The 27,625-nt window shown below is 46.4% G+C and overlaps 1 protein-coding gene across 1 annotated transcript; it reads left to right on the top strand.

Moving 5' to 3' along the window:
• The first annotated feature begins 5,851 nt into the window (after window positions 1–5,851).
• On the top strand, window positions 5,852–15,099 carry CRYGN (crystallin gamma N). The gene is made up of 5 exons (XM_088154873.1): window positions 5,852–5,883; window positions 7,287–7,470; window positions 7,635–7,958; window positions 9,714–9,859; window positions 14,872–15,099. Exons 1-5 carry the CDS (start codon window positions 5,852–5,854, stop codon window positions 15,005–15,007), a joined length of 822 nt encoding a protein of 273 aa, XP_088010999.1. The 3' UTR covers window positions 15,008–15,099.
• Window positions 15,100–27,625: the final 12,526 nt, after the last annotated feature.

The following is a 27,625-nucleotide window of genomic DNA, read 5'->3' as shown; positions in this document are numbered from 1 at the left end:
TTCCTGTGCTCCTGGGTAGCTCTGGTAGAGGTGAGCGGCCTCCTGCCACCTGGCCATGCACAGTTCAGGGTGCCTGCACAGCTTTCTCTGACCAGCTCCAAGCTTTTCTTTGGCTTTTGGACTGGAGGCTTAGCAAGTCATAATCTCTCAAGTCTGGAAACAAACTACTTTCAACTTGCAGTTGACCTACTTTGTATTGAAAAGCAGAACAAAACCCAAAACAGTAAAAATAAACAAGGCTGACTTGGGGAACAGCTAATTAAGTGAAGTGTTTCACCTGCATTTTTGTGTTCATTTGAAAACTTAATTTCTTACAGGAGTACATAGGAAGAAAGTTGGAGTGGTTTTGCAACCAGAATTAGCTTTTACCTTCCAGTCTGTGCTAAAAGATACAAATGAAGCATTGTATTCCTTTATATTCTTTGTGCAGTTGTTTCCTCATGTGATATACAAAATGGTCTAACCTCTCAACAGTGTGGTTGAAAGCTTGGTATTTTCTTTGGTCATAAGAGTAACTGGTAAAAAAAAAAATAATTGCCCTTTTTCTCCACTTAGGATATTTCCTAATGTTTCTGAAAACCCATTTTTCATGAATTCTCACGCTTTGTGCCAAGCACAGGTTGAGTGGCTGGGTGATTGTTATGCATGATGGATTGCTGGAGTTCAGCAGAGAGCTCATTCAGGGAAATGAGTCCCTGCTTTGATTTTGGAACCAGACTGAGCCGGGGCTGTTCCCTGCCCAGGAACGTGCAGCATTGGAGTGAGGGTCGCTTGGCTGGCAGTGGAATGGCTGAGCATACAGATCATGGCCTGAGGAGCAGAGCACGGGGTGTGTCAGTTCAGGGTGATCCTTCAGTGCCTGATCCCTGGGGTTGCTGAGCTGTTGCATGACCCAAGGCTGTGGTGTTGCATCATGGACACAACATCATGTTCTGCGTCACAGGGTGGAAATTCTGGAGTAACACAAACCTCAGTGACCACATCTGCTCCATTTTTTTGGTCAAACCCTGGTTGCAGGTGTACTGGCATCAGTCTAACCCCCATAATAGCTGCTGCATTGTTTCTTGAGGTGTGCCAGCTGCTAGGAGTTTTAAAGGTGATGCATGAGGCCATGTGCAATTTAACAGTCTGAGATAACTGAGGTCCTGCCTTCCAGTGGTAAGGCTTTCCAGAAGGGCTTAAAGGCAAGTGCAGATTTTCTCAATGATTGGTGGTGGGAGTTTCTGAGACTTGAAATTGATGGCCATGTATTGATAGGACAAGGGGAAATGGCTTCAAATTGCAGGAGACTAGATTTAGAATAATTAATAGGAAGAAATTCTTAAGGGCAGTGATACACTGGAACAGGCTGCTCAGAGTTTATGGATGCTCCACAGAGCCAGGCTAGATGGGGCTCTGAGCATCCTGGTCTAGCAGAAGGTGAACCTGCCTGTGGTAGGGGGGTTGGAACTGGATGGGCTTTTGGGTCCTTTTCAGCCCAAACAATTCCAAGCACTGAGAGATGTGTACTGCTCTTGCATTTTCCATAATAGCTGAAGATTTGAGCTCATCCACATATGTTGTTCCCTTCTTCCTTTTTCTGCTTCATCCAGTAAAAAATGGAAATTATTCCACTCATCCAAGCCTTTCTCTGCTAATAAGATCTAAAGACCAGCCATGTGCAATAGTCTTGCAGTTCTGCTGAAAAGTGTAGTCAAGTGTGGTCAGTGAATTCCTCCTCATCCTTGGCTATGCAGAGATTTCACTTGCCTTCTCAGGATGGCACCTTCAGCAGCTGGAGTCTAACAGAGGCTGGGGCAGCCTTGTGCTTCCTTGTACTGAGCTGGCACAGGTTGGGTTCTTCACCTTGGGAGCCCTGGAGGGTGGGGTCGGCAATTGTGGAAGTCCTGTTATGTACAGAAACAAAACACTGCTTTGTAGCAAACTGCTGCTTTCCTGGAGTTAATGAATTTATACAGCCTTGTATAGGTTCTCTGATCCAGGCTAGGAAAGAATTATAATTCTAGGAAAAGAATTATGTAGACTTTAATAACCTTATTCTTAAGGGATGGTCATTTGCAAAGGTGAAAGTGCAAAGAGCCTTTTCTTGTTGAGGAAATGAGCAAAACTTTTTCACTGTGAGGTTGAGCACAGTCCACCAGTTTCCCAGCTTGGACATACTCAAAAGCCACTTGGACATGGTCCTCAGCAATCAGCTCTGGATGACCCTGCTTGAACAGGGGTTGAGCCAGGTGTCCTCCAGGGCTCCCTGTTGATCCCAGCCATTCAGTGGTTATGTGAACATTAAATAGTTTTAAGTCATGTTAAGTTCTCATTGACCTGTGTGGATTTACAACGACCTGGCTTGCTTGTGCCCCTGTCCAGCTCCTCACTTTGCTGTGTGAATAATCCTGAGTCCTGGAACTTCAGCTGCCCAGCTCCCAGCCTGCCATGCCTGGAAATGCTGAGGATGAGTAAGGCAGAGGGGCAGGTGAGCTCAGCAGGGGAGGATGGACTGCAGGTGCTAAATGGATACATGAGCCTTTTTCCCCTGTTATTTCCATGCCTAACAAAGTTTGTCCCTGCCTGGTTAACTCCATAACAGGGAGTTTGGGGAGTCAGCTCTGGGGCTGTGGAGCCTTCTTTGTAATGCTTCTTCCCAGCTTCTGTAAAGGGTTGGTGAGTCCATGCTGGAGAAGGAAAAAGCTGGAAAAGTGTTTTCATTGTCCCTGTGTGTCTGCAGTAGCTGTGCTGTCATATCTGGATGAGGTGCAGATGTCCCAGGTGCTGTGTGAGCACAGTGCAGGTGTTGACGATGTGCCCAGGCTTGCTGGGCTTACTCTGCCAATTAACACTGCTGAGCCTCTCCAGAAGGAGAAATCAACAGCTTCTAATTAGCCCTTATGTAATCAGGACTGCTCATCTTCAGAGCATTTTGCTAATACTGACTCATCTTCACAACTTCATCTAATAAGGTCAAAATTGCTCCCCCTTTAATAAATGGGGAGGGGGACTGGAAATGTTTGCACAGATCCTTTCAACTATTCTGAGTATTCAGAAATGTGGCTAAATGGGTCTGGATGATGGGTGTCCTTAGCATCCAGCTTTTCCTTGGATATCCTGTTTCCCTACTGGAACTTTTACTTCTTTGAAATACAATGAAAACTGAAAGGATTTCACCCCCCAGGCTTTCTGACGCTTTCCAAAATGAAGTCCAAGTCCCATCTCAGTCAGATGCTGAGGTGTGTGATGATCCCTGGACAGAATATTACTGAAAACAAGACTGTAATTGGTTAAATGTAACCAGCAGATCCCCTCTCCAAGGTGAGGAGCTGTTTTTCCTAGCAGGAACCTGGCCAAATCCATCATTCTGTGGCAGGGTTTGCTGAGTCTGAGGAGGTTTTTTGGAGTCTTTACCCCCCGTGGGCAACACGAGGTGTTGCTGACATGGGATGGGTGGTGGATCAGGGTGTGGGATGGCCACCCTTGGTAGAGATATTCCAGAGATTTTTGTGTCATAGTGCATCCATGCTGAAGGCAACACACTGAACTCAAAACCATTGCCTGGCAGCTGATTCCCATTTCCAGCAACAGGTGATGTATTCTGCCAAAGAGGGTGTGGGCTGAATGTTTTGCAGAGATGTTCTGCAGTCAATGTACCCAGTCTTCCTGGCAGCTCTGGGAGGCAGCATGTGGTGCATGCAGGTACAGAGAGTGGGTTAATCACCAGCAGAAATTGGTGCTTTTGGCAGCTGGTCTGAGGTGGGCCAGGTCTTCAACAAGCAACGTGTATTTCACCCAGAAACTCTCCTTTGAGTCATGAGATGGTTTCTCACTCAGGTCTGTTGCTGCTCTGAGGAGGCCCACAGGATGTGCTCATCATTTCCAGCAGCAAGACAAAACTTTTTCCATGGTAAGGAGCAAGACCTGTGGTTGTTTCGTATTTAATGAGCTCAAAGTATCTCATCCTGAGGTATGTGAAAAATCCATGAGCTTTTCAAAGCAAGGTGGTGTTTTGAAAGCCTTGAGCTAGGGATTTTCCATGCCAGGTCTTACACTGCTTTGCAAATATTGCAGGCTCCTCCAGAAGCTGAAGTGTGGCCCTCTCAGAGGATGTGGAACAACTCCTTGGCTGCTGCTCCATTAATGGTTACTTGTGTGGGGCTGTACCAGCTGTAGGAGGTACCTCTGAGCACAGTGCTAATCCTGCTAAGCCTCTGACATGGAATATTCCTGTTCACATAAATGAGGTCACTCCCAAAGATTCACCTCCAGGAGTCACACCCTGCTCAGCTCCCCTGGCTCTGGCCTGGACAATTTGGAGAGCAAATTGTCTCTCACCACTTCACTCCCCAGCCTTGTGGCAGCAAAGGCCAGCAGGGATAGCACAGCCTGGAGCTGCCTTTGTGGGCATCAAACCCAGTTCCTCCCTCTAAACCAAACCCACAAAAGAATCTCAGAGTTTTGGGTTTTGACTGTTAAAGCCAAATACTCAAATTAACAAGTCAATTTTCAATGTTTCATCCTTTAAGTAGCCACAGAGGAAGGAAGCTGCCCACAACCCTTTTGCAGTGGGACTCATGATCAGATGCACCTGGGCACGAGCAGGAGGCAAGGTCAGCCCCAGCATCACTTGCCTGAAATGCTGTTAGTGGCCACAGGCTCCTTAGGCTGCTCTTTTCTCTCTTCCATTGGCAGCCTTTCCATCTTTGGCAAGGAATTAAGGGGGCTTGTCCAGGAATTATCATTTGTCATTCTTCCATATTCTTTTTCCCCCGTCATTTTCCTTTTTTTCTAGAGATGGGTCCTTTCTTATTTCATATCTTTAATGTGGTTTCTCAAAGAAATGAGGATAAAATTGCCACAACCTCTTTCCATCTCTTCTGAAATAGCTTTTGAACCTGTTGGACAATTTCTAAGAAATCTGACAGCTGGTCACAAGTTTCAGATTCATCAAGCTCTTGCACATTGAATGAAATGTCACACCTTAAGGGAAACAGGAAAATCCCCTCATGAGACAGAGCCAGAGGAAACCAGGCTTTCCTGGGTGCTTTGGGGCAGTTTGCCATGGATTCCACGGGTCTTCCTCTCCAGGCACCCAACTTTGGCCAGTGCAAAGAGCACATGAGCTATGACCCCAGTGGGTGGACAGTTGGGTCCCAATGCCAGTGACAGTGCCATCCCACTGTCCTCATGCTCCCAGCCATGACTCAGAAGAGGGACACTTCTCCTTCCCTCCCAGGGCACTGACTGCCAGGCCACAGGGAATGGCTGGTTCTTGGGAACAACCACTAATGTCCCCCGTCTTGGCTGCAGCTCTTCCAAGTGGGACTTTCTGCATGCTGTTACTTTCCCCTGCACCATCTGGTGATTAATTTAACACCTTAAAATTAGCACCAGCATTTCAAAGAGGTTTTGGGCAAGGTTGTTTTTTAAATTAGATAAGTTTTTTTCATTGTTTCCTGCCTCACAGCACAACACATACGTGTGAACCGTGTTCCTGTGATGCCAGGGCAGGTTTGCCTGCATCAGCTGGAGGATGTGTTTCCTCTCCCAGCACAAAATGACACCTCCCTCCTTCCTCCTCCAGCACATCCCAGCCAGCGACATCCTCCAGCTCAGCCTACGTGTGTCTGCACACGCGCTTATTAACTTTAACATCTTAATTGAAAGGGTGGCACACGTTTGAGCTGCAATGATGACATCCTTTCTCCCGAAGCAGTGTTTAATCTCGAGATGAAGCAGTGAGCCGAGGCAGCAGAGTGGGGCTGCCCAGCCGGGCTTCTGGCACGTGTGAGGATGGGAACGACCTGCCAAGAAAGGAGGGTTTAGGGTTCGGATTTGAAGCGTGTGCCTGATGGTCCAGGGAGAGATGCGGCAGCAAGGGGAGGTGATGGGGGCCCAGTGAGTAAAGAGGAGGATTCAATGAGCAGGAGCTGTGTGAGAAGTCTCTTCCAGAGCTATTAAAAAGCATAAAAGAAAATCTCCTTTTAACGTGGCCCCTTGGTACGTCTCTGCGTGCTGGCCCACGGGGCACCCCCATGCATCTGCCTTAACCTCTTCCTAGCCTGGCTCCTTAGTATAAACTGATGGGGCTTATGGGCTGGTAGTTTCCTTTGATATTTGTCCTGGGAATATGACAGTTAAAATCTCTGAATATTCTTATAACACAGACCATTTTATGGTCCCATATAGCTACAATGTAAGTTACTTTAATACGGTGTGGTGGTTTGTAAAGACTCCGTGAAATTTGCAGCTGCCGAGACCCGGACAGCCTCCTTTGAACCTGACAGAGACCAATCAGTGCCTGATTTTTAATATCGACACATTGTTACGCCAATGAGAAAGTTTATGTCTCTTTGTGAAACACAGGTCAGTTTCAAAGGAGGCTGCCCGGGTCTCGGCAGGTACAAATTTCTGGAAATCTTTACAAACCACCACATTTGGTAACTTTACGGTCCAAAAGTCCCTCTAATCCTGACTTACAGCTGTGAGTCAGGGCTTCAATGCTGGAAGATCAAAACATTCCTGAGAAAAATGCTCATGAGTAACATCAGTGGGTTTGTGAGCCCAACCTTTGCGCTCTGGAGGGAATCAGGTCCTTGGCTTTTGGAGGTGCCATTTAGAGATGTTCAAAGATTGAATGAGAAACCATTGGTTTGACAGATGGAGTACAATGTTTGTTGGTGAGGAGTCTTCAAGGACACCCTCTTGGCTGCCACACTGCAATAGGTGGGAAGAAGCTGGGAAAAAGCAAACCTGACATAGAGAAATTACATGCCATGCTTAGAGATGCTGCTGTTTCCTTATTTACTTGTTATCTGTTCTGAGGGGGGAAAAAAAAAGGACGGAGAAAAAAGAAAAATAAGGGGAAATGGAGGGAGGAGGTAGAAACAAGAAATAGAAATAAAGACCAAAAAAAGGTCAAAAACGTTAAAAAAAAAGAAGTCCTCCAAAAAGGAGCAGTAAATGTGCACTGCTAATCGACCAAAGCCCTGCCAAGCAAATCTTTTGTCAGATCATCTGCCCAAAATCAAAAGCCCGGACTCAGCAGGCCCCGTTACCGGCGGTTCTGCCTACGAAGCAGGAAAGTGCAAAGCCCCCGGTTCCCGCGGCTTTGTTAAAAAGCCCTGGCGACACCAGCCCCGGCCCGGCCCCCCCCCGACAGCCCCTATATAGTGGGGTGTCCAATCATCTGTCCATCGCCGTTCTGCTCTGGCTCCTGCTCTTGGTCTTGGATAACAGCCAGCAGAAAATGTCTCAATACTCAGGAAAAGTAAGTAACGACCCAACTGCTTCCCTTTCAGCCTGGGGCTGGATAGCCCGAGCATCCTCCGGGTGGAAGGAGTTGATGAGGATAATAGAGCCGGCAGACGTGGCGTGAATGGTGATCCCGGGAGCACATTTGGTAGCAGGGATGGGGAGGGTGCGGCAGAAGGAGCTGCGTTTCGGGAGCTGAATTTCCTGTTTAAACATTCCCGCTGGAAATATGTGTGAGCGAGCACGAGGCAGCGAGAAGTGTCATAAATGCGGGACCACTGCTTTCCCAGAAAAACAAATACACTTCTTAGGAAGAAAAGCCAGTGATGCCGTGCTCCTTTTGCTGGAAAGCAGCTAAAATAACCCAAACCACCCTGAAATGATACATCTGAAAGAGATTCCCATCTGCTTGGAATGGGAGTGTGGCCGTGTCCCTGCTCTTCACTGCAGGCCCTTTCTCCTCCCCCCAGATCACTTTCTATGAAGGCAGATGCTTCACAGGCAGGAAGCTGGACGTCTGTGGCAGCTGCAACAGCTTCCAGGACCAAGGTTTCCTCAACCGGGTTAACTCCATCTGTGTCCAGAGTGGAGCTTGGGTCTGCTTTGACCACCCTGATTTCCGAGGGCAGCAGTACATCCTGGAGCACGGCGAGTATCCTGATTTCTACCGCTGGAATGGGCGCAGCGACCACCTGGGCTCGTGCCGGCCCATCGGGATGGTGAGTGGGATGCTGCTGGTGTTGGCTCCCCCAGCTGGAGCACTGTTGGGTTTAGTTTGTCCTGGTCACAGGAGCCCCGCAAATAAGTGCCATAAAAATTTGTGTTCTTTTTGAAGTAGGGTGACCCATTGAGCAGGAAAGAGTTTCCTGGGTGGGTTTGTCCCTGTTCAGAGCAGTCTGTGCAGGCCACAAAGCCGAGAGTTTCCTGTGTCCCCAGACAGGAGGAAGACACATCTTCCTCCCACCATGAAACACAGTGCCTTTAACAGGATGAGATAGTCCCATGTTTTCCAGATGAGATGGCAAGGTCCTGCTGGTACCATGTGCTTTTCCTTTAAATGTAAGCTGCTATGAGATATTTGTGGGGGAATTCAGAAGGAGATTCATTGCCCAAGGCAATTTTGAGCTGCAGCAGCTCCATCTCCCCACACACCCAAAGGGGGAAACAGCAGCCTGAGGGCTTTCCAACAAAACCGTAGGGCTGCTCCTAGCAAATTTTAATTGATTTCTCTGCTGTTGCAAACCACCCTCTGACCCTGGTAATCCTAAACTAAATCCATTATTTTCCCTTCCCCTTATCAAGCTTTTAAAGCACTGTCCAGAGGAAGGTTTAAATGGGGAGATTAAAAAGTAACAAAGAGAGACGAATATGGGTGGGGTCTTTCCATTGATTCTCCTATGACTGAAGGCCTTGGGGCAATGATGAGCCCAGCTGGAGCTGGTTGGATTTCTCACTGGCCCTGAAGATACTTTTGGCACAGCAGCAGGTCTGCATCAGGTCTGTAATGTCATTCCCAAAGCACCTCCATGATCCATACGTGGAAGGATGCTCTGGCCAGGCCCTGGACCCTGGCCAGCACAAGGATGTGCTCCTCCTTTCCTGGCCTGAGATTTTCCCTGTGAGATGCCAGCAAGGGCTTTGAGGCATCTGTGCAGCGCAGATTCCCGGAGGAATGTTTGCTCAGGCACGGTATCCGCTTGGCTGCTGCCGGTGGCTGCCTGCTGTGGGGTTTGGCATTGCAGCCCGGCCTTCTTGTGCGCTGACGTTGTTTGTTTGAAAAATGCATTTAGGTATTCTTTGAATTTGGCTTAAAAATATCCTTTGAGCTCGCTCTGTCCCACATAGCTCTGCCACAGCCTGCAGAGATCTCCCCAGAGTAATTTGTGTCGTGTGACTGTCGGGCTCACGCAGCAACAATGATGCTGGGAAAGTTTCCTTTTGTCCCCCGTTTTTATTTTCCTAAAAGAAAGGCACAGTATCTGTCACCAGAAACAGCAGCTATGCATTAAACTGGAGGCAATATGAATTAGTTTAGGGGAATAGTCCAACATCTTTGTACACTCAGGATATGTTTCTTTTTTCATGTTTGAGTGTGCAGAGCATCGAGGCTGCAGCTGATGCTGCGTTTGGGATGGAAGGCTTGTGGGCTGGTGGGGGGGATCTGCAGGTGTCCGACGGGCTGTGTGTGCCTGAGCACTGGCACCCCACGATGTGTTTGCAAGTGGACAGCAGCACAGGAAGGTGCAGCTGAGCACAGGGACGAGGGATTTTTGGCTGCTTTCATGACTGGTGTGCTGGGAGGCAGCACGAGTTTGTGCGTGCTCTGTTCATGCTGGCACCAGTGGTCTTGGACTGCTCTTCACATTCCCCTTCCAAAGCACCCTTCTGTCTCCCTCTTTGTCTTATAAAAGCTGGAGAAATAGTCTGTTGCACTTTTTTGGTGTTGCTGTTGACTCCAATCCCTTTGTCCCCAGCACGGCGAGCATTACAGGATCGAAATATTCGAGGGGAGCCATTTTAGGGGTCCCAGCCTGGAGCTGACAGAAGATTGCTCCTTCCTGCAGGGACAAGGCTGGGACAAGACCTGCATCAATGCCCTCAAAGTGTACGGCGATGGCGCGTAAGTAATTCCACATGTCCTGGCATCAGCCACTGCCGTGCTCCCTGCCCTGGGCACTGCAGGGGACAGGGGCTGCAGACACTCCTCCCCCATGGAAAACCTTGTCAGTGCTGGGAGCACTTGGAGAAAGCCTAAAAGTGTTTGTTAAGCCAATTGTTAAAGGTGAATGTTGGTGCCTGCCCACTGAGAGCTGCTTCAAAGGTGTTTGACTTTCGGAGGGTGGCAGCTAAGCACAAGAAGTCTGAGACACCTTTTTAAGGTGTATGAAACGAGAAGCCTAAAACCATCTCCTTCCTGCCTTCCTTCCTGCCTTCCACACCTCTTTCAAATCCATGCTGAAGCTCTCAGGGAGGTCGGATGGATAGCTCCTGGTGATGCAGGTCAGGGCTTTTGCTTTGCAAGTGGCTTCACCACACTTTTTCCTATGATGGCAAAATTGAGTCAGCAGCACCTACTCTTTACATTAAATCCTGCCTCTGAAAGATGGGGCTAACAGCGGTGGTGACAGCCAGACTGAGGCTCAGCCCCACCCTCCTGCTTCTGCAAATGCTCCTGGGGGCCTGGGCAGAATGTCAATTTCGCCTTTTCCTTGATGTTTGGTGGCAGTTTGTATTTTCTCAATGGTCTTGGTCCTTTTGTGTTTTTTTTTTCCTCTTACTGTCACACAGGTTATCTGTCTGTCTCCCCTTTTCTCTGTCTGACAATTTTGTTTTCGCTGCAAGCATGCTGGGAGCTTGGGAATGCCAAAAGACTTTCCCAGAGCCAGGCAAAGGGTGGCTGGGGGGAGGCCCTGGGGCAGAGGGAAGCCCCTTCAGAGGAGGGAGCACAGACACGTTGTTTTCCACCTGTCCTGGACTGGATTTTGTGCACCTCACAGACACCTGGTGTGAGATGCTGGGGCCTTTGTGTCCATTTTTTTCCTAAGAATAGGGAAAGGTTGTTGCCATCCAAGCTCAAAACGTCCTGACAGCAGCAAGTGTCCTGCAGGATCCTTTTAGATCCAAAAATCCTCTTCCAAAAATCCAGGCTTTTGATTAGGCAATGGCAGTTCATTAAGGAGCAGAGCTACCCACTCCTGATGAGAAGAAATGGCTGGAGCCCACCAGGGACCCTGTAAGTGCTGAGCATTTGAGTACCAACACTACAAAGCTAAGAGGGAGCCTGTGAGTACTCTGGCAAGAGCTTTAGGGCCAATTTACTGCTTGGGTCCCTGTAGCAGAGCCAGAGAAATTGGGAAGCTGCCCAGAAACTTTCAAGCACTTGAATTTTTCAGATTGATTTCCTCCCTCCCCTACAAAATATATAAAGGACACAAAGCTTGCTGTCCCTCACATGGGAGTCTGGATTGTTTTTGTTAACATTACAGGGCTTCTCAAGATCTATGAATAGTGAGAAAAAATTGGAAAAAAATAAAGCATAGAGAGGAGTGTGGTGAGGAAACTTGCTGAGGTTTGTAGCATTACATTCAGATCCTGGGAAGATCAGTGTTGGACATGCTTGGAAAGATCTGTAAAGGCAATTAAAAGGCAGGACAATGCAGAGGGACCTGCTGTCCTGGCCTGCAGGAGGAGGGAGGGAAAGATGAGGTACCACTGCAGAGAGGGGAGAGCAGAGAGAGAAAGCACCACTTTTCTCCTCTGGATGGACCATCTAAACCCAGGTGCCTCCAGAGGTGGAGGTGGTGCTGGGCATAACCTGGAAAAGCTGTCCCAGGACTCATCCTTGGCTGTTTGGGGAGCAGAGGAGATGGAGTCAGTGGAGACAAAGGGAGTTTCAGCCACAGTCTCGCTCTGTGATTTTCACCCTCAATTCCCACAACGCGACATCTGTTGGATACAGAAACATTTGTTTCCATTTCAAAATCCATGGATGGTGTCATGTGCTGATAAAAAGTTGCTGCCTGAGCTTTGTGGAGGTGGCCATGCCCGCGGGAAGTGATGATGGATCATCTGGAAACACGGGAATGGAGACAAACGTCTGCCTTTGGCATGGTGCAGTGAGCCTGAGGGGATCCAGCACCTTCCCTGCTGCCCTTCTGAGGTGGGCAAATGCTACCCCACACAGCCAGAATGGGTGATGGTAAAGCTGTTTAAACCATGCTGGCAATGAATTGCTATTTCAGAGCAGTTTTGAGGTGTCACCGCCTCCTCGGGAGCTGTTGCAGGTTTGTGGTGAGTGGCTTCGCCCGTCCCACGGGCAGAGCCAGCTCCAGTATCACATATGGTATCATCTGATTTTAGATGAAGATGTGTGGTTCTTGTCCTCCTTTGTGCCTCAGCCACTCCGCAGAGGACGGCCTAGAAATAACAATTGTAAAAAACTGAATTTGTTTTGCTGTCTAGGAGAGAATACCCCAAAAAGAGCTTTTCTACACTACAGCGGAATAACTTGAAGGAACTAGACCAACCATTTATTCTGTTGAAGCATTCAGGAGTGTTTGATAGCTGTTCTGCAGTCAGGTTGTGTAATATAATGCAGAACAGGTACCCAAATGCTGCTGCCCAATGAACATCACATATTTCTCAGCAATGGTGATACCTGCCCATGGTACTGCTCATGTCCTACATGGAGAATGAGTGACTTTGAGCTCCACTGAAACCCTTCTGCTTGCTTCAGGCTGATGATACAGCATTCTCCTCCTCATTTTTCAGTTTGAGCAGTCAGTTTTGGCTTATAGACTTTGAGTTGGTTCCATGAGCATTTTATTCCCATGTCCTTTGGGATTATGTGCTAATGAAACACAGCACTGAGATGTTTGAGGGCTGTGTGCTATGTGCCTGGATCAGCTCTCCCATGCTGGGCTTGAGGACAGGATCATCTCTTTTTTGTTGTTTTCTGGGCTCCTGACTGACTTGATTTCCCCTCTCACTGATGGTCTCAGAGAACGTAAATTTTAGGCAATAAAGGAACAGCTAAGTAAGCCATACAGTCCTTCACTCATCACCTTGCACTGCCAACACACTTCACTCCCATCTTTCTGCTATTCCTTTTATTCCTTTGGATTTTGGCTTTCTCTAGCCTTTCCCTAAGCAGAGAGACAAGCCAGTGGGGGTTCTTATCACCACACCAGGTCACTGAGTCTGCTTCTACCTACACCAAAGCCTATCCCATTCCCTCCATGTAATGTTGCAGACACATCAAGCATGTGTCTGGAAAAAAATCCTGGGAAAGACAGTGGTTGTGAGGGGCTGCTCTTCCCCTTGCTCTATTCCTCAGGATCCACCTGTTGTTGAAAGATGTCCTAGAGCAGAAGAGCTGAAAAGAAAGAAGAGGAAAATGTTATAAATGGTTGTTAATTAAGCTGATGACACTCTCTGTTGCTGCACACCGGGACATGTGGTGGGGGTACACTACACTCACAGGTGAGCAGTGGGCAGCCTTCCCCATGTGCTGCAAAGTGAGCATCAAAGGAAAATGCTGAGGACGACTTTGTAATTCCAGTTTGGATATAAACTGGCTGCAACAAGTGCCAGAGAATGAGGTTGGTTGTTTGTAAGAACCGTGTGTCAGCGATGCCATGCACAGGGCTCTGACACTACAGGATGCTCTTTCACAAATCCAAGGCACAGTATTCCATGCTGGTATCCACGTGCTGGTCCTGCTCCTGCACAGGGATGTGGAGAAGGGACCACCACAGTCCCACCTCTTGTCCTCTCAGAAACACAAAACAAGATTGTCAAGGAATCTGTAAGGTGCCTTGGATAAATACTCCAAACTTTTCTTGTTTTCAAATCAGCCGTGGGTGGCTGATTTTATAAACAACTTTTTTCCTAAGCCTCCAACTTTTTGCTTTGGGTTAGAACTGATCTGAGTTCACCAGCTGTTGTCTGATCCTTAAGGCCCAGCAGTCTCTGACCCCTCCAGTATTTGAAGAAATTTCTCCCTGGAAATCCCACATACAGTAGGTCCCAACCCCAATGTCCCAGCTGAATTCCTGCAAAGACAGACCATAGAAACCAAATGCTTTGGAGGATTACATTTCTGCTTTGCTGTCATTGCTAAGTAAAATAGATGGGAAAAGCAGCAGAGATCCTCATAAAATCTTTAAAAATATGGGGATGAGTGGAAAGAGGCAGAGATGAGCAGCTCAGCAATGACAGGGTGGAAACCTGTCTGTAAAACTGTCAGAGCAATGCAAAATTTGGTTAAGAAGCATGGGAGACTCAAATAGAGGACAGGGGTGACACTTGTGGCCACAGTAGGATCACGTGAAGTGAAGGGAGAGAAAAGCAGCAAAATTGTCCTAAACCAGGACATTGACCATCAGAATTGCTCCTGACTTGACCTTCAAATGGAGAAAGACATGTCACAAGCCAGGGCCATGCAGAACAATGTAGCCAAGCAAGAGGGAGAAGTCAGGCATACCAAAGTTACCAAGGTTATTGAATGGTGTATCCATCTGGCTTCATTCCAAGGGAAAGTTGTCCTTAACTTTGGATGTAGAGATAAAGATAACCAAGCCAAGCCTTGCTCTCTGATGGAAATATCAAAGAGGCCATTAAGAATTACTAACAGAGAGAAATTACTAAATATGGTTCCCAACATAGCTAATGAATCAATTCAAAGAGGCAGAACATCCATCAACCATTGCATGTTTTTGTTTACAGTCCCTGAAAGGGGTTTATGCAGGGGGTGAGGGGACTCATGTCCTTCTTTAGCACTATCAAATGTTATTAAATTGTTTCTGTTGCACATGGTGAAGCTCAGAGAGATCCATTCCTACAGTAATGTGAAGCAGGGAGCCCTTGGGCCCAGGCTTTATTGCTGGTGTAACCCAAAACATCTCCCAAAGGCAAGGTCCAGTCTGGCTGTGGGTATTTGCCAGGCCGTGCTGGAGGGAGCGAGGAGCAGCACCCACAGGGAGCTCCACCAGGAGCATTTCTGCGTGGGGATGGGACTGGGAATCAGGCGCTGGTGGTTTGAGCACAGCAGTGCCTGAACACAGCCCCGTGGAGCAGGCACTTGGCAGCAGGGCAGTGGTGGGACCCAGGTGACCCTCCCTTTGTGCCCAGGTGGGTGCTGTACGAGGAGCCCAACTACCGAGGCCGCATGTACGTGGTGGAGCGCGGCGAGTTCAGCAACTTCAACGAGTGGCAGGCGCGCAGTGCCAGCGTCCAGTCCATCAGGAGAGTCGTCAACTACTTCTAGCTGAGCTTCCACCCCGCCAGCCATGGCCTGCTGAGACTGAGCATCACCCTCCTCCCTACTTGCTGACCCCTGGAATAAATTGGTAAACACCCCCTCTTGGCTCTAAGCACTTTTTTCCCCATAACTAACATGGGTTCAAGAGAGAAGAGGCTCATAATCTTTCTGAGCTTGATTTACGTGCTATGAATTTGCTTTATTATTCTGCAGTGGTTTATAAGGAGGATATGAGAGGATGAGCCAGAACTGGTGGGGTGACAAGCAGATCTAGGAACATGCCTGCCGTGGTGCTTGTGGTCTGACACATGTTCCCTCTGCCCTGACCGGGGCCACCATGTGATGGCCCCAGCTGACTCCTGATGCCTGGAGGGGGTCACGTTGATGCACACATGGGTGGGGAGTGCAGGCACAGCACCACTGGAGGCCATGTGAGACACACATGAGGATCATAGCAGGAGCTGAGCGACTTGTGGGGTCTGTCTGAGCATGACATGCTGGTCTTGATAAAAAGGTCAAAGCAACCATTCATCCTGAGTAACTAACTTTAGATCAGTACACATTAAAAATATATATTAAAAAAAACCCCAAGTCTGAAGGCACAAAACCTGAGCAACCTTCTCTTTGTTCCCTCAACCCTTCAGATAATAATGACATTTTGAGGGATCAGCAGCAAAAGCAAACTGCCACTGCACTGCCGTTTATTTCACAACCCTCTTCTCATCTTTCTTCCCCTGGTCCATCCCAGTTGTTTTGATGCCTCTGAACCCCATTCCATGGCTGGCAGTTGGGATGGGAACCACTCTGCCCCTTCAGGACCATCCACTGTAGCTTCAGTGCTTCCCCTGGCATGCAGCCCCCAATAGTGCAGTAGCTTCCCTTCTGTAAAATCATAGGCTGTATTCAGCATTAGCTAGGGTGTTTCTGGCTATTTCAGAAAAGGGTGATTTTATTCTCTTCACTCTGTTACTCTATTAGCTGTTAAGCCTTGGCTGTCTGATAGATCCTGACAGGCGCAGGCATGGTGCCGGCAGAGCTGCAAAGCTCTGTGTTAATCCAGTGAGAAGGCTGCTGATCTAACCCCAGCCCCAGCCCTCTGAAAGGACATGAGTGAGGCTGACAGGTCCCCAGCACACTGGAGCAGAGGCGTGTGTGCCTTCAGGGCTGCTGTGCTTTGCAGGTCTGCAATGGGAATCTGCCCTTCCCTGAGCGATGGGGAGGAGCAGGACTGTGCTCTCTGCCAGGGGCTGGTTGGTCCCGTGCTGCATCCCAGTCTGACACTGGATCCGCCTGCCATTCCACCAGCTCACACTCACCCACCTTGTCATTCATTTTCCACTTGAATCTTGGCTCCCTGTGGCTCCCTACCACTCCCAGCACTGGGGTGAGTGGTGACAGCTGGGCCTGTGTGAGGACATGAGCTGTTCCTGCGATGAAGCGACACCATTGTTAGAGTTGCATCGATTGAGATTTGCCCCAGCTGCACATATGCTGTCTATGTGTTATGAGGGGATATGGGAATGCAAAAATAATTCCACCTTGTGAATTTAACAGCAGTTTGGGTGATGTCTGCCTTAGCAGTGATACAGACAATCATGTCCTCTTGTAGACAGCCTGTTCATGGATGTTTCCTCCATGCAAATCATCACAGAAGCGCTTGTAGTTACACCAGCTCAGCTCTGGACTTCAGTGGCCATGTCCTGGGTGGCTTGTGGTGATGTGGTCCATTAGAGCTGTAAAAATATTTAAGATCTTTAATGGGTTGCAAGGTATTTCTGTGTCAGAGAAGGCAGGGAAATGATTCATTCATTGAGTGGGATGCACAAATGTACAACTCGTGCATCAACTTTTGCGTACTTCATTTTCTTTTAATTAGATGCAGCTTATGAAAGATTTTAGGAGTCCTTCCAGGATTAGCGTTGCTCTTGCCTCATGGAGACTGTAATCAGCTCCTGAGCAAAATGCACTCTATTAAAAGTTAATATTCAGTCATATGCAGTGCTCTCTGTTGTGACCTTCTGGACATTAATCTGTTAAGAAAACCCCAAAGTGGTCCCAGAGAAAGACAAGCATCGAATTGTGATGAGCTTTTCATTCATTTGAAACACGTTCAATGTCACGGTGCAGCATGAAGGATAAAGAAACAAAGGCTTTAAAATATACAATAACTGGAGCTCCAGATGCTCCAAGTATTTGGAGGACAAAAGAAAACAAAAGAAAATAGAGAACAACCACCCACCCCATTCCCCTGGTAGCAACAGCATAAGTCCGGACACCCTCACATCTGGGTTTCTCAACACTTGGTGTGCACAGCCAGGGGAGGTGACTGTCCCACCGATGTTGGGGTCAGAGCTGTGATATCTATAATATATTACAATATCTGTAATGTCACAGATATTCTGCTGCATGGCTCCCAGTGGTTCAGCTCCCCTCCGTGCAGAGCAGCCTTAGAGGGACCCACTGGCATCCCTGTCTGTCCTCAGTGGAAGCGTGGGACTGTGCACGTACACACAGCTGTACAGGCTGACTCCAGCATCCAGCCACTGTGTGCAAGCCCACTTCATCTACACACTTCAAACTAATTATTTGTTTATATGCTCTAGTAGATTAATATTTGCTGCTTAAATTGTGGAAGTATACTTAGGATTCCAGCCCTGGACTGAGCCATGCCTTGTGCTGGGAGTTAAAAGTACAAAAAATGCAGCCTAGTTAATCTGTGCTGTTGTGTGGAACCCTGTTTGTAACCAGTGAGTGTTTAGCTACCTATAGCACATTTTACACAAGTCTGTAATATGCCTGCAGAGTAAACACTCATAATTTATTGACATCTGATATCCCATTTATGAGCACACTCTCAATGCAAAGAGCTGGTCCCATGCGAAGACTATTTAAAAAATTCCTCTGTGTGCACAAGCTTAATCTTGCTAAAAACTGGCAGCGGGGAATTGAATTCCATCTATTTTTTGCTTATTTGAAACCTAAGTAGGGTGGCCATGGGCCTAATCCAAACACTGATGCTGCAGGAACATGCATTGCGTTGGCAGTGGGGGGATGTGGCTCTCGTTCTTTTCCTTTTCCCTCCCCCTCCTTGCTAAATCTGCACTTGTTTAAAGGACAGAACGTACAGATCCCATATGCTTGCTAGTGGCTCGTTGGTGGTTTTTTCCCCTAAAAAAAATCCCAGAGATTATTGACATTGCTCTAGTATGAAATGGTATGATTTGTGAGTTTATAGCGTATAAAATATAAATGACAAAAATGCCAACTCGATGTGAAGTGGATGTGAGATTGTGCAGCAGAGGTTTGAGCTGCACATCATTAAACTGTATGGCTGAATGAGCTCTGCTACGTGAACCGAGGAGGCATGCAATGGATTAAGGAAATTGGAAACTATTCCACAAAATGCCAAAGATGAAACAAAGATTCAAATGAACAAAAGGGACAAGTCATTAATTACAAGAGAGAGAACTACATGAAATCAGCTCCATCTGGAAAACCAGGAAAACCCTAATAATCAGCATTACTGTGCTTGGCTAAGCTGCTGCAGTGTAATATTGAGAATAACTTTGAATTACATCTGGCCCTAAAGCAAATAGCTCCTGCCAGAATGCCTGCACACACGAATGTCCTTTCTTTGTAGCTGGATAATGTGCAAATTTGATGGAATATCTCTTTCAAATGAATCCTTGGAAGATATCTGAGGAACTGCAGTGTTTTTGCCTTGCTATACTACTCGGTACACATACATATCATGAAGGTAAGGAAGGAACTGCCTACTGATTCACATGTGTGATGCTGTTATGTTCAAATGAATCTCTCCTCACTGCTTACAGGAGAAAGGGCTGCACAGCCACCCCTCTCCCCTGGGGAATCCAAGAGGTGCTATCCTGCTATTGAGGCTGCCCCACGCTCACACCTTCCTGTGCTTTTTTCTCTCCTCCTCCAGAGACATCTCTCTGGGACCTGGTAGAAATGAATTCACTCCTTGGTGTCTGCTAGAGCTGTTTTATTACTTCTTTAAGTAGAAAGTCTGGCTCAACAGTGACCTCTTTAACTGAGTGCAGAAAGGAAATTAAGAGCTTCAAAAAGTTTCTCTGAAGTCTGGTATCAGTAGGAGAGCCCTGGTCACTGTTAGAGCCTAAGCAATGGCAGGGTAAAAATGTAGAGAGAACACAGGGACTGGGCTCTGGAAGAGGTTGCCCAGGGAGGTTGTGGAGCCTCCTTCCCTGGAGATATTCAAAAGCTCTTTGGACACAGTCCTGAATAATGTGCTCCAGGGGACCCTGCTTGAGCAGGAAAGTTGGACCAGATGACCTCCAGTGATTCCTTCCAGCCTCACCCATTCTGTGATTCTTTGATACTCAGCACCATTGACAGATTTTCTGGCTCCCATGCTCCATCTAGTTTGGTTTTCACTTTCTTTTCTTTACACATTTTCTTCAATGTTGTAAAGGAAAATTAACTTGGGTGAAAACATATTTGGCCTTGAAATTTTTACTATCCATGCTCTCAAACTCTTGTCTAGGAGTAAATCTGATAGCGTTAATAAGTCCTAAACCAGATAATATCTGCATAATGTGGTCAGCATCCTCAAGATTGCAAATGGTGATTTGTTTGGGGTTTTAATTATAAATAATCTGGTTTATTGGAGAGGTTAAACTCAATTAAATCAACCTTCAGCAGCTAAGGCTCATGCAGCTTGGTGTCCTTTTTTTCTTCCAAGAGTCATCCTTCAGTTAGCAGAGGAGGTGCAATAACATCCCACACAATTTGAGATGTTCCCGTATTTACTGGTAGCTCTGACCAGTAAACGCACATGGAAAAGAGTGGAAAAGGACAGAAAAACCCCAAATATTAATTTTCCATGGAGCAATGGGAGCACTGAAGTAAGAGCAAATGGGTGTACCACATTTTCCATGGACACCTGACCATTTTTACATGATTCAGAATGAGACAGTTTGTAATCAAGTCAAGCTGTCCTGGTTTAAGCATGCCAACATATGGAAGAATGTACCAGTGTATTCAGTCAAATTGTCCGTGAAGTAAACATGAAATGGGACAGAAATTGCTAATGTAAATTCCTTCTTTGAATATGATGGTCTCTAGTGGATTGCAGTAAATCCACATGTCCTGTAGGCATTCACACCTGCACTCACACAGTCCAAAAAGCATTGAATGCTGCCTCTCAGCCAGAAGGGTTTCATGTGCTCCTGCTAGGGAGTTTGGGATGGTGAAGGATCAATCTCTGCTATTCCATGGAAAAAATGCAATTTAAAAAATATTTGGTTAACTCATTGCAGCAGTTCTGGTATGCTGCCACTCAGTTTGTTTAGCTTGATATAAACTAAGCTGTTTTCTCATGTAAGTATTTCTTGGTGGCCACCAGTGCTGCTCATCATCTGTGATGGGGTCAGTGAGCAGTGCAACTCCTTCCCTGCAAGACACCACAGGGCAAGGCTCATGGTCAGCACAGGTTTGTTCATGTTTTGGGGGAGGTGCTTTTAAGCTTTGACATTGCTGCCCTGTGATCGTGGTGGTGAGGAGGTGGGTGAATGATCCTGACTCACAGATGGGCAAAACTCTGTGGTTTCAGCTGACCTTACCCTTGGGGTTTTTTGTGCTGTTGGAAACCAACAGCTTAGAGAGAAATAGCAAAAGACTGTTCATGGGACAGACCCGTTCCTTGCATACTTTGCTGAAAAGAAAAAACTAAAGGGACTAAAACCAATCCCTTACATGCACATGAACCAGTGCTACAGAAGCCATAAGGTACCAGCACACCACTGAGTCCTCTGAACATGAAAATACACCTAAAACTATGAGCTTCCTTTAGTTCTAAAGGGCAGGCTGTACATAAATCCTGCTCTTAAATCAAGTTTTCAGGAAGACAAAGCACAGTGTGGGCCACTCCACACACGAAGCTGACCTGCTAAACTCTGAGAGCACAACAGCTGCTCCGGCAATGTAAGTGGGAATTAAAACTGCTGAGATTTGCAAAACTTTATACGGTTGTCTTTGGTTTTCTTGGCTGGTAATGCAAGAAGAAAACAATAACATTTGAGTCATATGAACCAATAATAATAGTAGTAGTAGTAGTAATAATAATAATAATGATGATAATAGTAGGATTTCAAAGGTTTTATTTGTGTGAGTCCTGCTATTATTGACTTGCCCTTCAAAATGATTCTTCTGAAAATAATAGAGCCTTTTTTTTTTCACTGAGGATTGGGGCCAAATTTATTTGTCATCTCCCTTCTAAAAAGAGAGGAAAAAACCCAGGCAAACTCCATTTTGACTTCTGGAATTTATCATTTTTGTTCAGGTCTCTCTGTAGAGTTGACAATCATAATTTCAAAGGTTTCAGACTTCTCTTCTTAAAACTCATTAATAAATTATATTTAATAGCCTGCTCCCTTGACAATTAAACATTGCACATCCCCTCAGAACCAGGGCCTTCCATGACACTGGAAATATTTCTGCTTATATTGAATGATTCTTCTTTTCAGCCACATTCAGAAAATACAGGTTTGGAAACATAAAAAAATTCTGGTAGGAATCCAAAATCTCTGTAACAACCCCCCCCGGGCCTGGGATTTGTCTAATAGTTTGCTATTAAAGGGTTCTTTGGCTGGAAAGAAGTACCAGACAGAGTTTCCCTTGTTCTAGTTCTTTTTTTCTTTCTTTTCATATTTCTTTTTCTTTTAATTTGGTATTTGATTCCTCAGCATGAACTTGCTGTCAAGATGATGGAAGCTCCAAGGGAGGACAGAGCTTACCAGCTTCTCAAAGCTTTGCACTGGTTTATTGCAGGAGCTGTTCCTTCCCCAACATCTCCCAAGCAAGACAGAATAACAATAGTATGAATAACAGTAACAACAACAATAACAAAAACATTAAAATCAGTGATTTTTCCATTTAGGTTCAAATCACCTCTTGAAAGACACAGCAGAGCATTTTAGCTTGTATGGAAAAGACCCAAAACCGTGTCAGGAGTTGTCAGTCCCAGTCCTTTGCTGTTCTTGTCTTCTGCTGGGTGCAGCAGTGATGGGGCCGCTCTGATTTCCTGGCAGCACAGGGAGATTACCCAGCACCGAAGGCAGTCGGGTGCAATTAGTGTGAATTAGGGCAGGCCCAGAGCTGTGCCTTGGCTCCTGCAGCCTGTCCCAGAGGGACACCGGCTGCTTTAGGAGCCTGGTGCAGAACTGGCTCATCAAGCAAGCCAGATAGTTCAATCACATTTATTTAGCATGACTGCACCAATTTACTGCAGCTGAATAGCTGGCCCCCAGTGTGCACATGTTCCTAGATGGTTAAAAGTCACTCTTCACATTTCCCTTCCTGTTCAAGTGCTCCAAGGCTGCATATTTCAGTAGAGCCTCTGGAAAGTAGCTATTGTTTTTATCTTTTCAGTGGTTTAGTTGTGAAATTCATGCTTGGAGAAGGGGTGGAGGAAAGTCCCAGAACAGTCGACCGAGGTAAATAGCATTTCCTCTGTCCTAATTATTTTCTTCTGTCACTTCTGTGCCTTTGCAACTCACTGAGAATCCATCTCCATGCCTTAAACATCAGATATTTGCTGACACCCTTGTAGAGTGCTGATTAGATGAAAACAATATGTCAGATTTAAGTCATGGAAGTGAATCAAGGCCATTTGTCTAATCAGCTTCTCTTTTCCTTCACCAACACAAAAATCAGAGTAGGAAGCACCTTCCTCATTAACAAAGAGTAATGGACACCAAAGCAAATTTAGAGTGGAGAGAGGAAAAGTATATTCCCTAAGTTAATAACCTTAGCTAATACAACTGATTTGACTTAATTGAAATCAGTTGTAGAACTGGGCTCTGAATGTTTTTGTCATTGTTTGACTCAGCCTAACAGGGAACCCAAGGGTTAACAGCACAACTGCTGGTCCCCTTTGTATATATCTGCATGACCATAAGTAATGCATATTTTGAGCAATTGCATCCAAAATGAACATATCTGTGAGAGGAGATGGATCACTCACAGAGCAGAACAGGAAGAGCCCTCAGCTGCCTTCCAAAAGCAGGAGGTGATTATTTCCTGGTCCTAGTGCCTTTCCCAGAATATCCTGAGGCTTGAACACTTATCAGCATGATTATTATCACACAAATGCTGCCAGAGAGTTTGATTTGCACAGTTTCTTCTTTGCTAAATGAATAACCTTTTCAAAACCCCATGATGCTGGAGCCTCTGTCATAATTCTTCTGCATTTTGGACGGCTTTTCTGCCTGCTTGAGGTTTGGTGCTTGTGTAAAGAGGTGTAATAAGAAAAGTTACTCACAAGAGAGTGTAAGATAAAGCAGGCAGCTCAGCCTGATTGAACTAAGGCTTCATCCTCCTGGGGCTGAAGCCTGGCCATGGTGTGAGCAGATGCAGCAGCTCCTATTGCTATTTCAGGGGGAGCTGATCTGCTTAGAACAGGGGAAGGGGTTTTATTCTGGGTGAGCAGATGTTTTGTTGAAGTGGTGTAAGCAGCAGGGAACTGTGCTGGGTCTGTGTATTTCCTTTGTCCTTGGATCTCAGTGGGTGCATCGCTGCTGCCTTGCAGCAGCTTCTTTTGTTGCCATGATCAAGGGCAAATTCTGTGTGAGTCCATCCTGCCTCAGACCCCCAGAAGGTCCCTGCTGGTGTGACAACAGTCCAGGCTGAGATTTATGGGGGTATCTCAGAAGCAGCTTCCCAAAACACCCCTTTGGGCACAGTGGAAAACTAACAACCCATGAGTGAGTTGGCTGAGCCTCCTGGCCTTGGTTTCCTTACACAGGCTCCCTTTGTCCCTCTTTGGAGGTGGAATGGGGGAGCCCAGCTGCCCTACATCTCCAGAACCAAGGCTGAGCCCCAGGGCATCCTGGTGCTGTTTGCTCACCCTTTCCCAGAGCTCCACCTCTGCTGCAGGGGCTTCACAAGCCATGTGTAAGTGCCTGTGACTTTTCTCTGTGCCAATTTATTCTTGAATGCCACCAGAATAACACCAAGCCTTCTAAGGAGCCCAGGGCCCTCTCTCTCTCCCTTCACAGCCTTAGTTCTTGGCTTCTTCTCTGAGTCACAAAATGTCCCTTTCCCTGCAGCCAACTCACTGCTCTTTCTCTTGTTTCTTCTCCATTTCTCTCTCTTTCTCTTAAATAGTTGGCAGGAAGCCCTTTCTTTCCTAACTTCCAGTCATTTTTGCCAGGTGACCCTGTGAGTAATCTCCCCCAACAAATAAGTGTAGGCCTAGTTAAACGACCACTTCTGGCAGGAAGAATATTCCTCTTTTGAACCCCCTCATTATTCTCTCCAGTGGGTCTCTCAGGCAAACAACACAAAATCCGGATCACCCGCATCCCCAGACCAGACACAGCTCTGTGGCACACGCACGTGGTTCTTATTTTCCCCCCAGAGAATGGCTTTGAGAAGAAGTTAACCTCTTGAGGCCAGGAAAAAAGCAGCAGAAGACTTAATAGCTTCAGTGATTCACACACAATATTCCATAAAGCGGCACGGCAATTGCTTTTATTTTCCAGAGTAACACACAACCAGTACTTTTTTTTTTTTGGTCAAGTTTAACCCAATAGGCATTTTAAATGTCATGGTTTATATCCTCGATGAATTTCACTTGTGAGTGTTGTTGCTAAGACAGACCATATTGTGGCATCAGTGTTTAATCAGGCCATTCCCTCAAACTCAACAGGGAGTTCTGCCTGAGATCTGGTGGTATAAATCATGAAGTTCTGCTGTTAGCAATTTTTATTACTCACTTTATGCCTCTTTGTGAAAAGGAAGGGAAGATAAAAGGAGACAGAGAGAGTATAACTGAAAAATCAAATATTACAACCTTTATGATGAAATCTGTCTACTCTACATCCGTGAAAGTGCAGCATCAGACCCCTTGGAATTCAGTTGTTTTTCCTCTCAGTGCTTAGATGCCTGAGTTTGGTACTCCTGACACTTGCTCAGGGAGGAGCTGGATGCTTGAGCCCAAAGTCTGGCACTGGGCCATGTGTAGGTTGGGGTATCAGCAGATTGCTCCTCCACCATCATCTTTCTGACCATGTCATGCCAGTATCTGCTCCATTTTCCAGAACAAAGAACACTCCCCGAATCTCCCAGCCCCACCTAGCCCTTTGTTCTGGACGTGGTTCAAGTTTGCACAGAGTGTATCAGTGCATTGTTTTCGTGGGCAGCTGGAAAACCTCAGGAATGAATGGAAACAGACGGTTACAGACCAGCTAAATTGCAATTTCTCCTCTCAGCAGGAGAGGAGTCCAGTTAGGGTGCCTTCCAAAACAAGAGTGGGATAAACACTACTGGGAACTCAAGGGAGAGATAAAAAGGAGAGCAAACACAAAGAAAGATTTATTCACCAGGAGATATGTGGGCTATTATCCAGTAGAGAGGTGCCATCCTGACACCTGATTTGTAATGCTGAGCATCAGTGCGTGGCATCAGGCTTCCTTTATGTCCCTCCTCAATACAACATCAGCCACTATCTGGGTTTTGCACTTGGATTGTGCCACTGATATCCATTGGATTTTGCCAGGCACTGGCACAGTGGGCCCAATGCTGCCCCAGTTCTGTTCAGTGCAAGAGGAACATGAGTGACAGACCGAGCCCACTAACCCACACAAACAGAGGTGGAGGCTGTTACAGCACAGTTTCCCTGAGCAAATCTATGCTACATAAGGCAGAATTAAAATCCAGTCCTAAGAGTGAGAGTATTTGAGAAGGCAAAGTCATGTATCATGTGAGGTGAGAAATGCACAAAAGAACATGAAGTGCCAAAAAAGAATAGGTGCATCACGAGAATATTTTCGGTATGAATCCAGCTTGAGATACTAGAGCTGAGCAGTTCAAGCTTTGAAAGTTCTTGTAAACCTCATGGTGGGCTGAATGTTCACCCTGGTGTCATTCCCTTTACCAAGGACCACTCTCATATTTGGTGGAGAAAATCAAGAACAGCATTGGCTCTAAACATGCTCTGCACAGAGTGGGGCAGAAGCTTTGGCATCCCTTGGAATGGCACTAACTTACTCCCACCATCAGCTACACCCATCTAAGACCTTCCCCGCCTTTCTCAGACTCCTGGAAGAGCTGTGCACTTCTTGTGGCAGCTGTGTCAGAAGCAGAGACAGTCTGGTCCTGAAAGCCTTATACAAAGCTCAGTCAAGGCTGAAGAAAATTGTTCTGTGGTCAGTGGGTTTGGTATCAGTTGTTCCTATAACTTTCTTAGCAACAATGAGGTGTAAGAGATCGTGACTGCTCCCCCCTTGCCCAAGGTTTGGCTCTGCTAATAACGAGGCAGACAAACAACTGAGAAATCTTCCAGAGGCCAGATGTGAATGCAATTGTTAAAATACTGCCTGGGTCACTGGCTGCAGCTTCAGCATTTTTGGAAATTTGTTTTTGTACCAATGTCAAAGGCACTGGGGCTCTTTGCTTGCATCAGTACAGATCTGGATTAATGCAGTTAAAGCCAGCAGAGTTGTATCTGTGCAAAAGCAGTTAAAATGGGCTCAGAATCAGACTCAGAAAGTTACCCTTGTGTCACTTAGTAAGATATATTTCTTTTGGCTTCCATTTAGATTTGGTCCTTAAGGAGCCTGTCATAAGAGATATATGTTCTGGGCAAGAGGCCAATTTACCGTCTGGAAGGAACAGCAGGGCTCCCATCGAAGTAGGGAACAGAGTAAAATGAGCTTTTGACTATTATTTTGTAATTTTGTAAATATTTGTGATTTTGAATTATTCAGTAAAGTTCCCACTATGCCGTGACATGATGGAAGGGCCTTGTCATCTATAGACTGTGTGGGGAGAAACCTATTTACAGTGATCTTTGAAACAGCTGCCGTGAGATCTTACACTTCCTAGCATGTCACAGCTTAAAAATTTCTAGGAAATTGCAGCTGCTTTCTTAGCCAGGGAGATAAGATGCCTTTGCAGCAGTGCTTTTAAGCCATTGCTTCATCACAGCAGAAAGTTAATGCAATCCTCTCTCCACGTACTCCAAGTTCACAGCTAAATTCCCATTGCTACCAGGGCCTGACACTGGAGTCAGCTACTAAGAGCCCATTTGTGCAACATTAATGTCACCTAACAATTCATTAGGTCATTGGGTACCAGTTGATTCTCCAGATCCCAGTCTTTCAGATTCCTGGCATTGATTAGGGGCACCCAGGTGAAGCAGCAGTGGGCAGCAGGGATGTACATGGGTTTTGCAGATGGGTGTTCTTGTTAGGAAACTCATAAAACCAAGTATTTTCGGAAAGAAATGTTTTGGAAATACAGTTTCAGATCTGGTTAAAAACCAAAAGAATATTACATATAATTACAGGAGAATCTAGTGTAAGTGACAGAGTCCAAGCATCTTTAGTCCTGTAGGGGAATTTGCTAAATGTTTATACTCAAACTAGATTTCTGAGCACCCTGGGGCATTTTAAGCTGCAAAGAATTCACACTCAGACGAGGGAAGGAAAGAACTGTATTGCCTGTAAAAGAGGCCAGTTGCAGAAGGAGCTGCAATGCTGAGTTCAGCCGGGCATCTGCAGTCTGAAAGTCAGCAGTCTGCTCCTCCATCCTCATTTCAGAGTAGGGCAATATCTGCTCCTTGGTGATAATTTAACCTAT

Source organism: Sturnus vulgaris, chromosome 1 (assembly GCF_052056855.1).
Source record: "Sturnus vulgaris isolate bStuVul1 chromosome 1, bStuVul1.hap1, whole genome shotgun sequence".
Taxonomy (NCBI): Eukaryota; Metazoa; Chordata; class Aves; order Passeriformes; family Sturnidae; genus Sturnus; species Sturnus vulgaris.
This window is presented reverse-complemented; position numbering and strand designations above follow the sequence as displayed.

Coding starts and splice junctions, on each gene's coding strand:
- CRYGN (XM_088154873.1), top strand. CDS start 5,852: ATGCGGCAGCAAGGGGAGGTGATGGGGGCCCA. Junction 7,471..7,634: donor AACATTCCCGCTGGAAATAT/GTGTGAGCGAGC, acceptor TACATCTGAAAG/AGATTCCCATCTGCTTGGAA. Junction 9,860..14,871: donor AAAGTGTACGGCGATGGCGC/GTAAGTAATTCC, acceptor CTTTGTGCCCAG/GTGGGTGCTGTACGAGGAGC.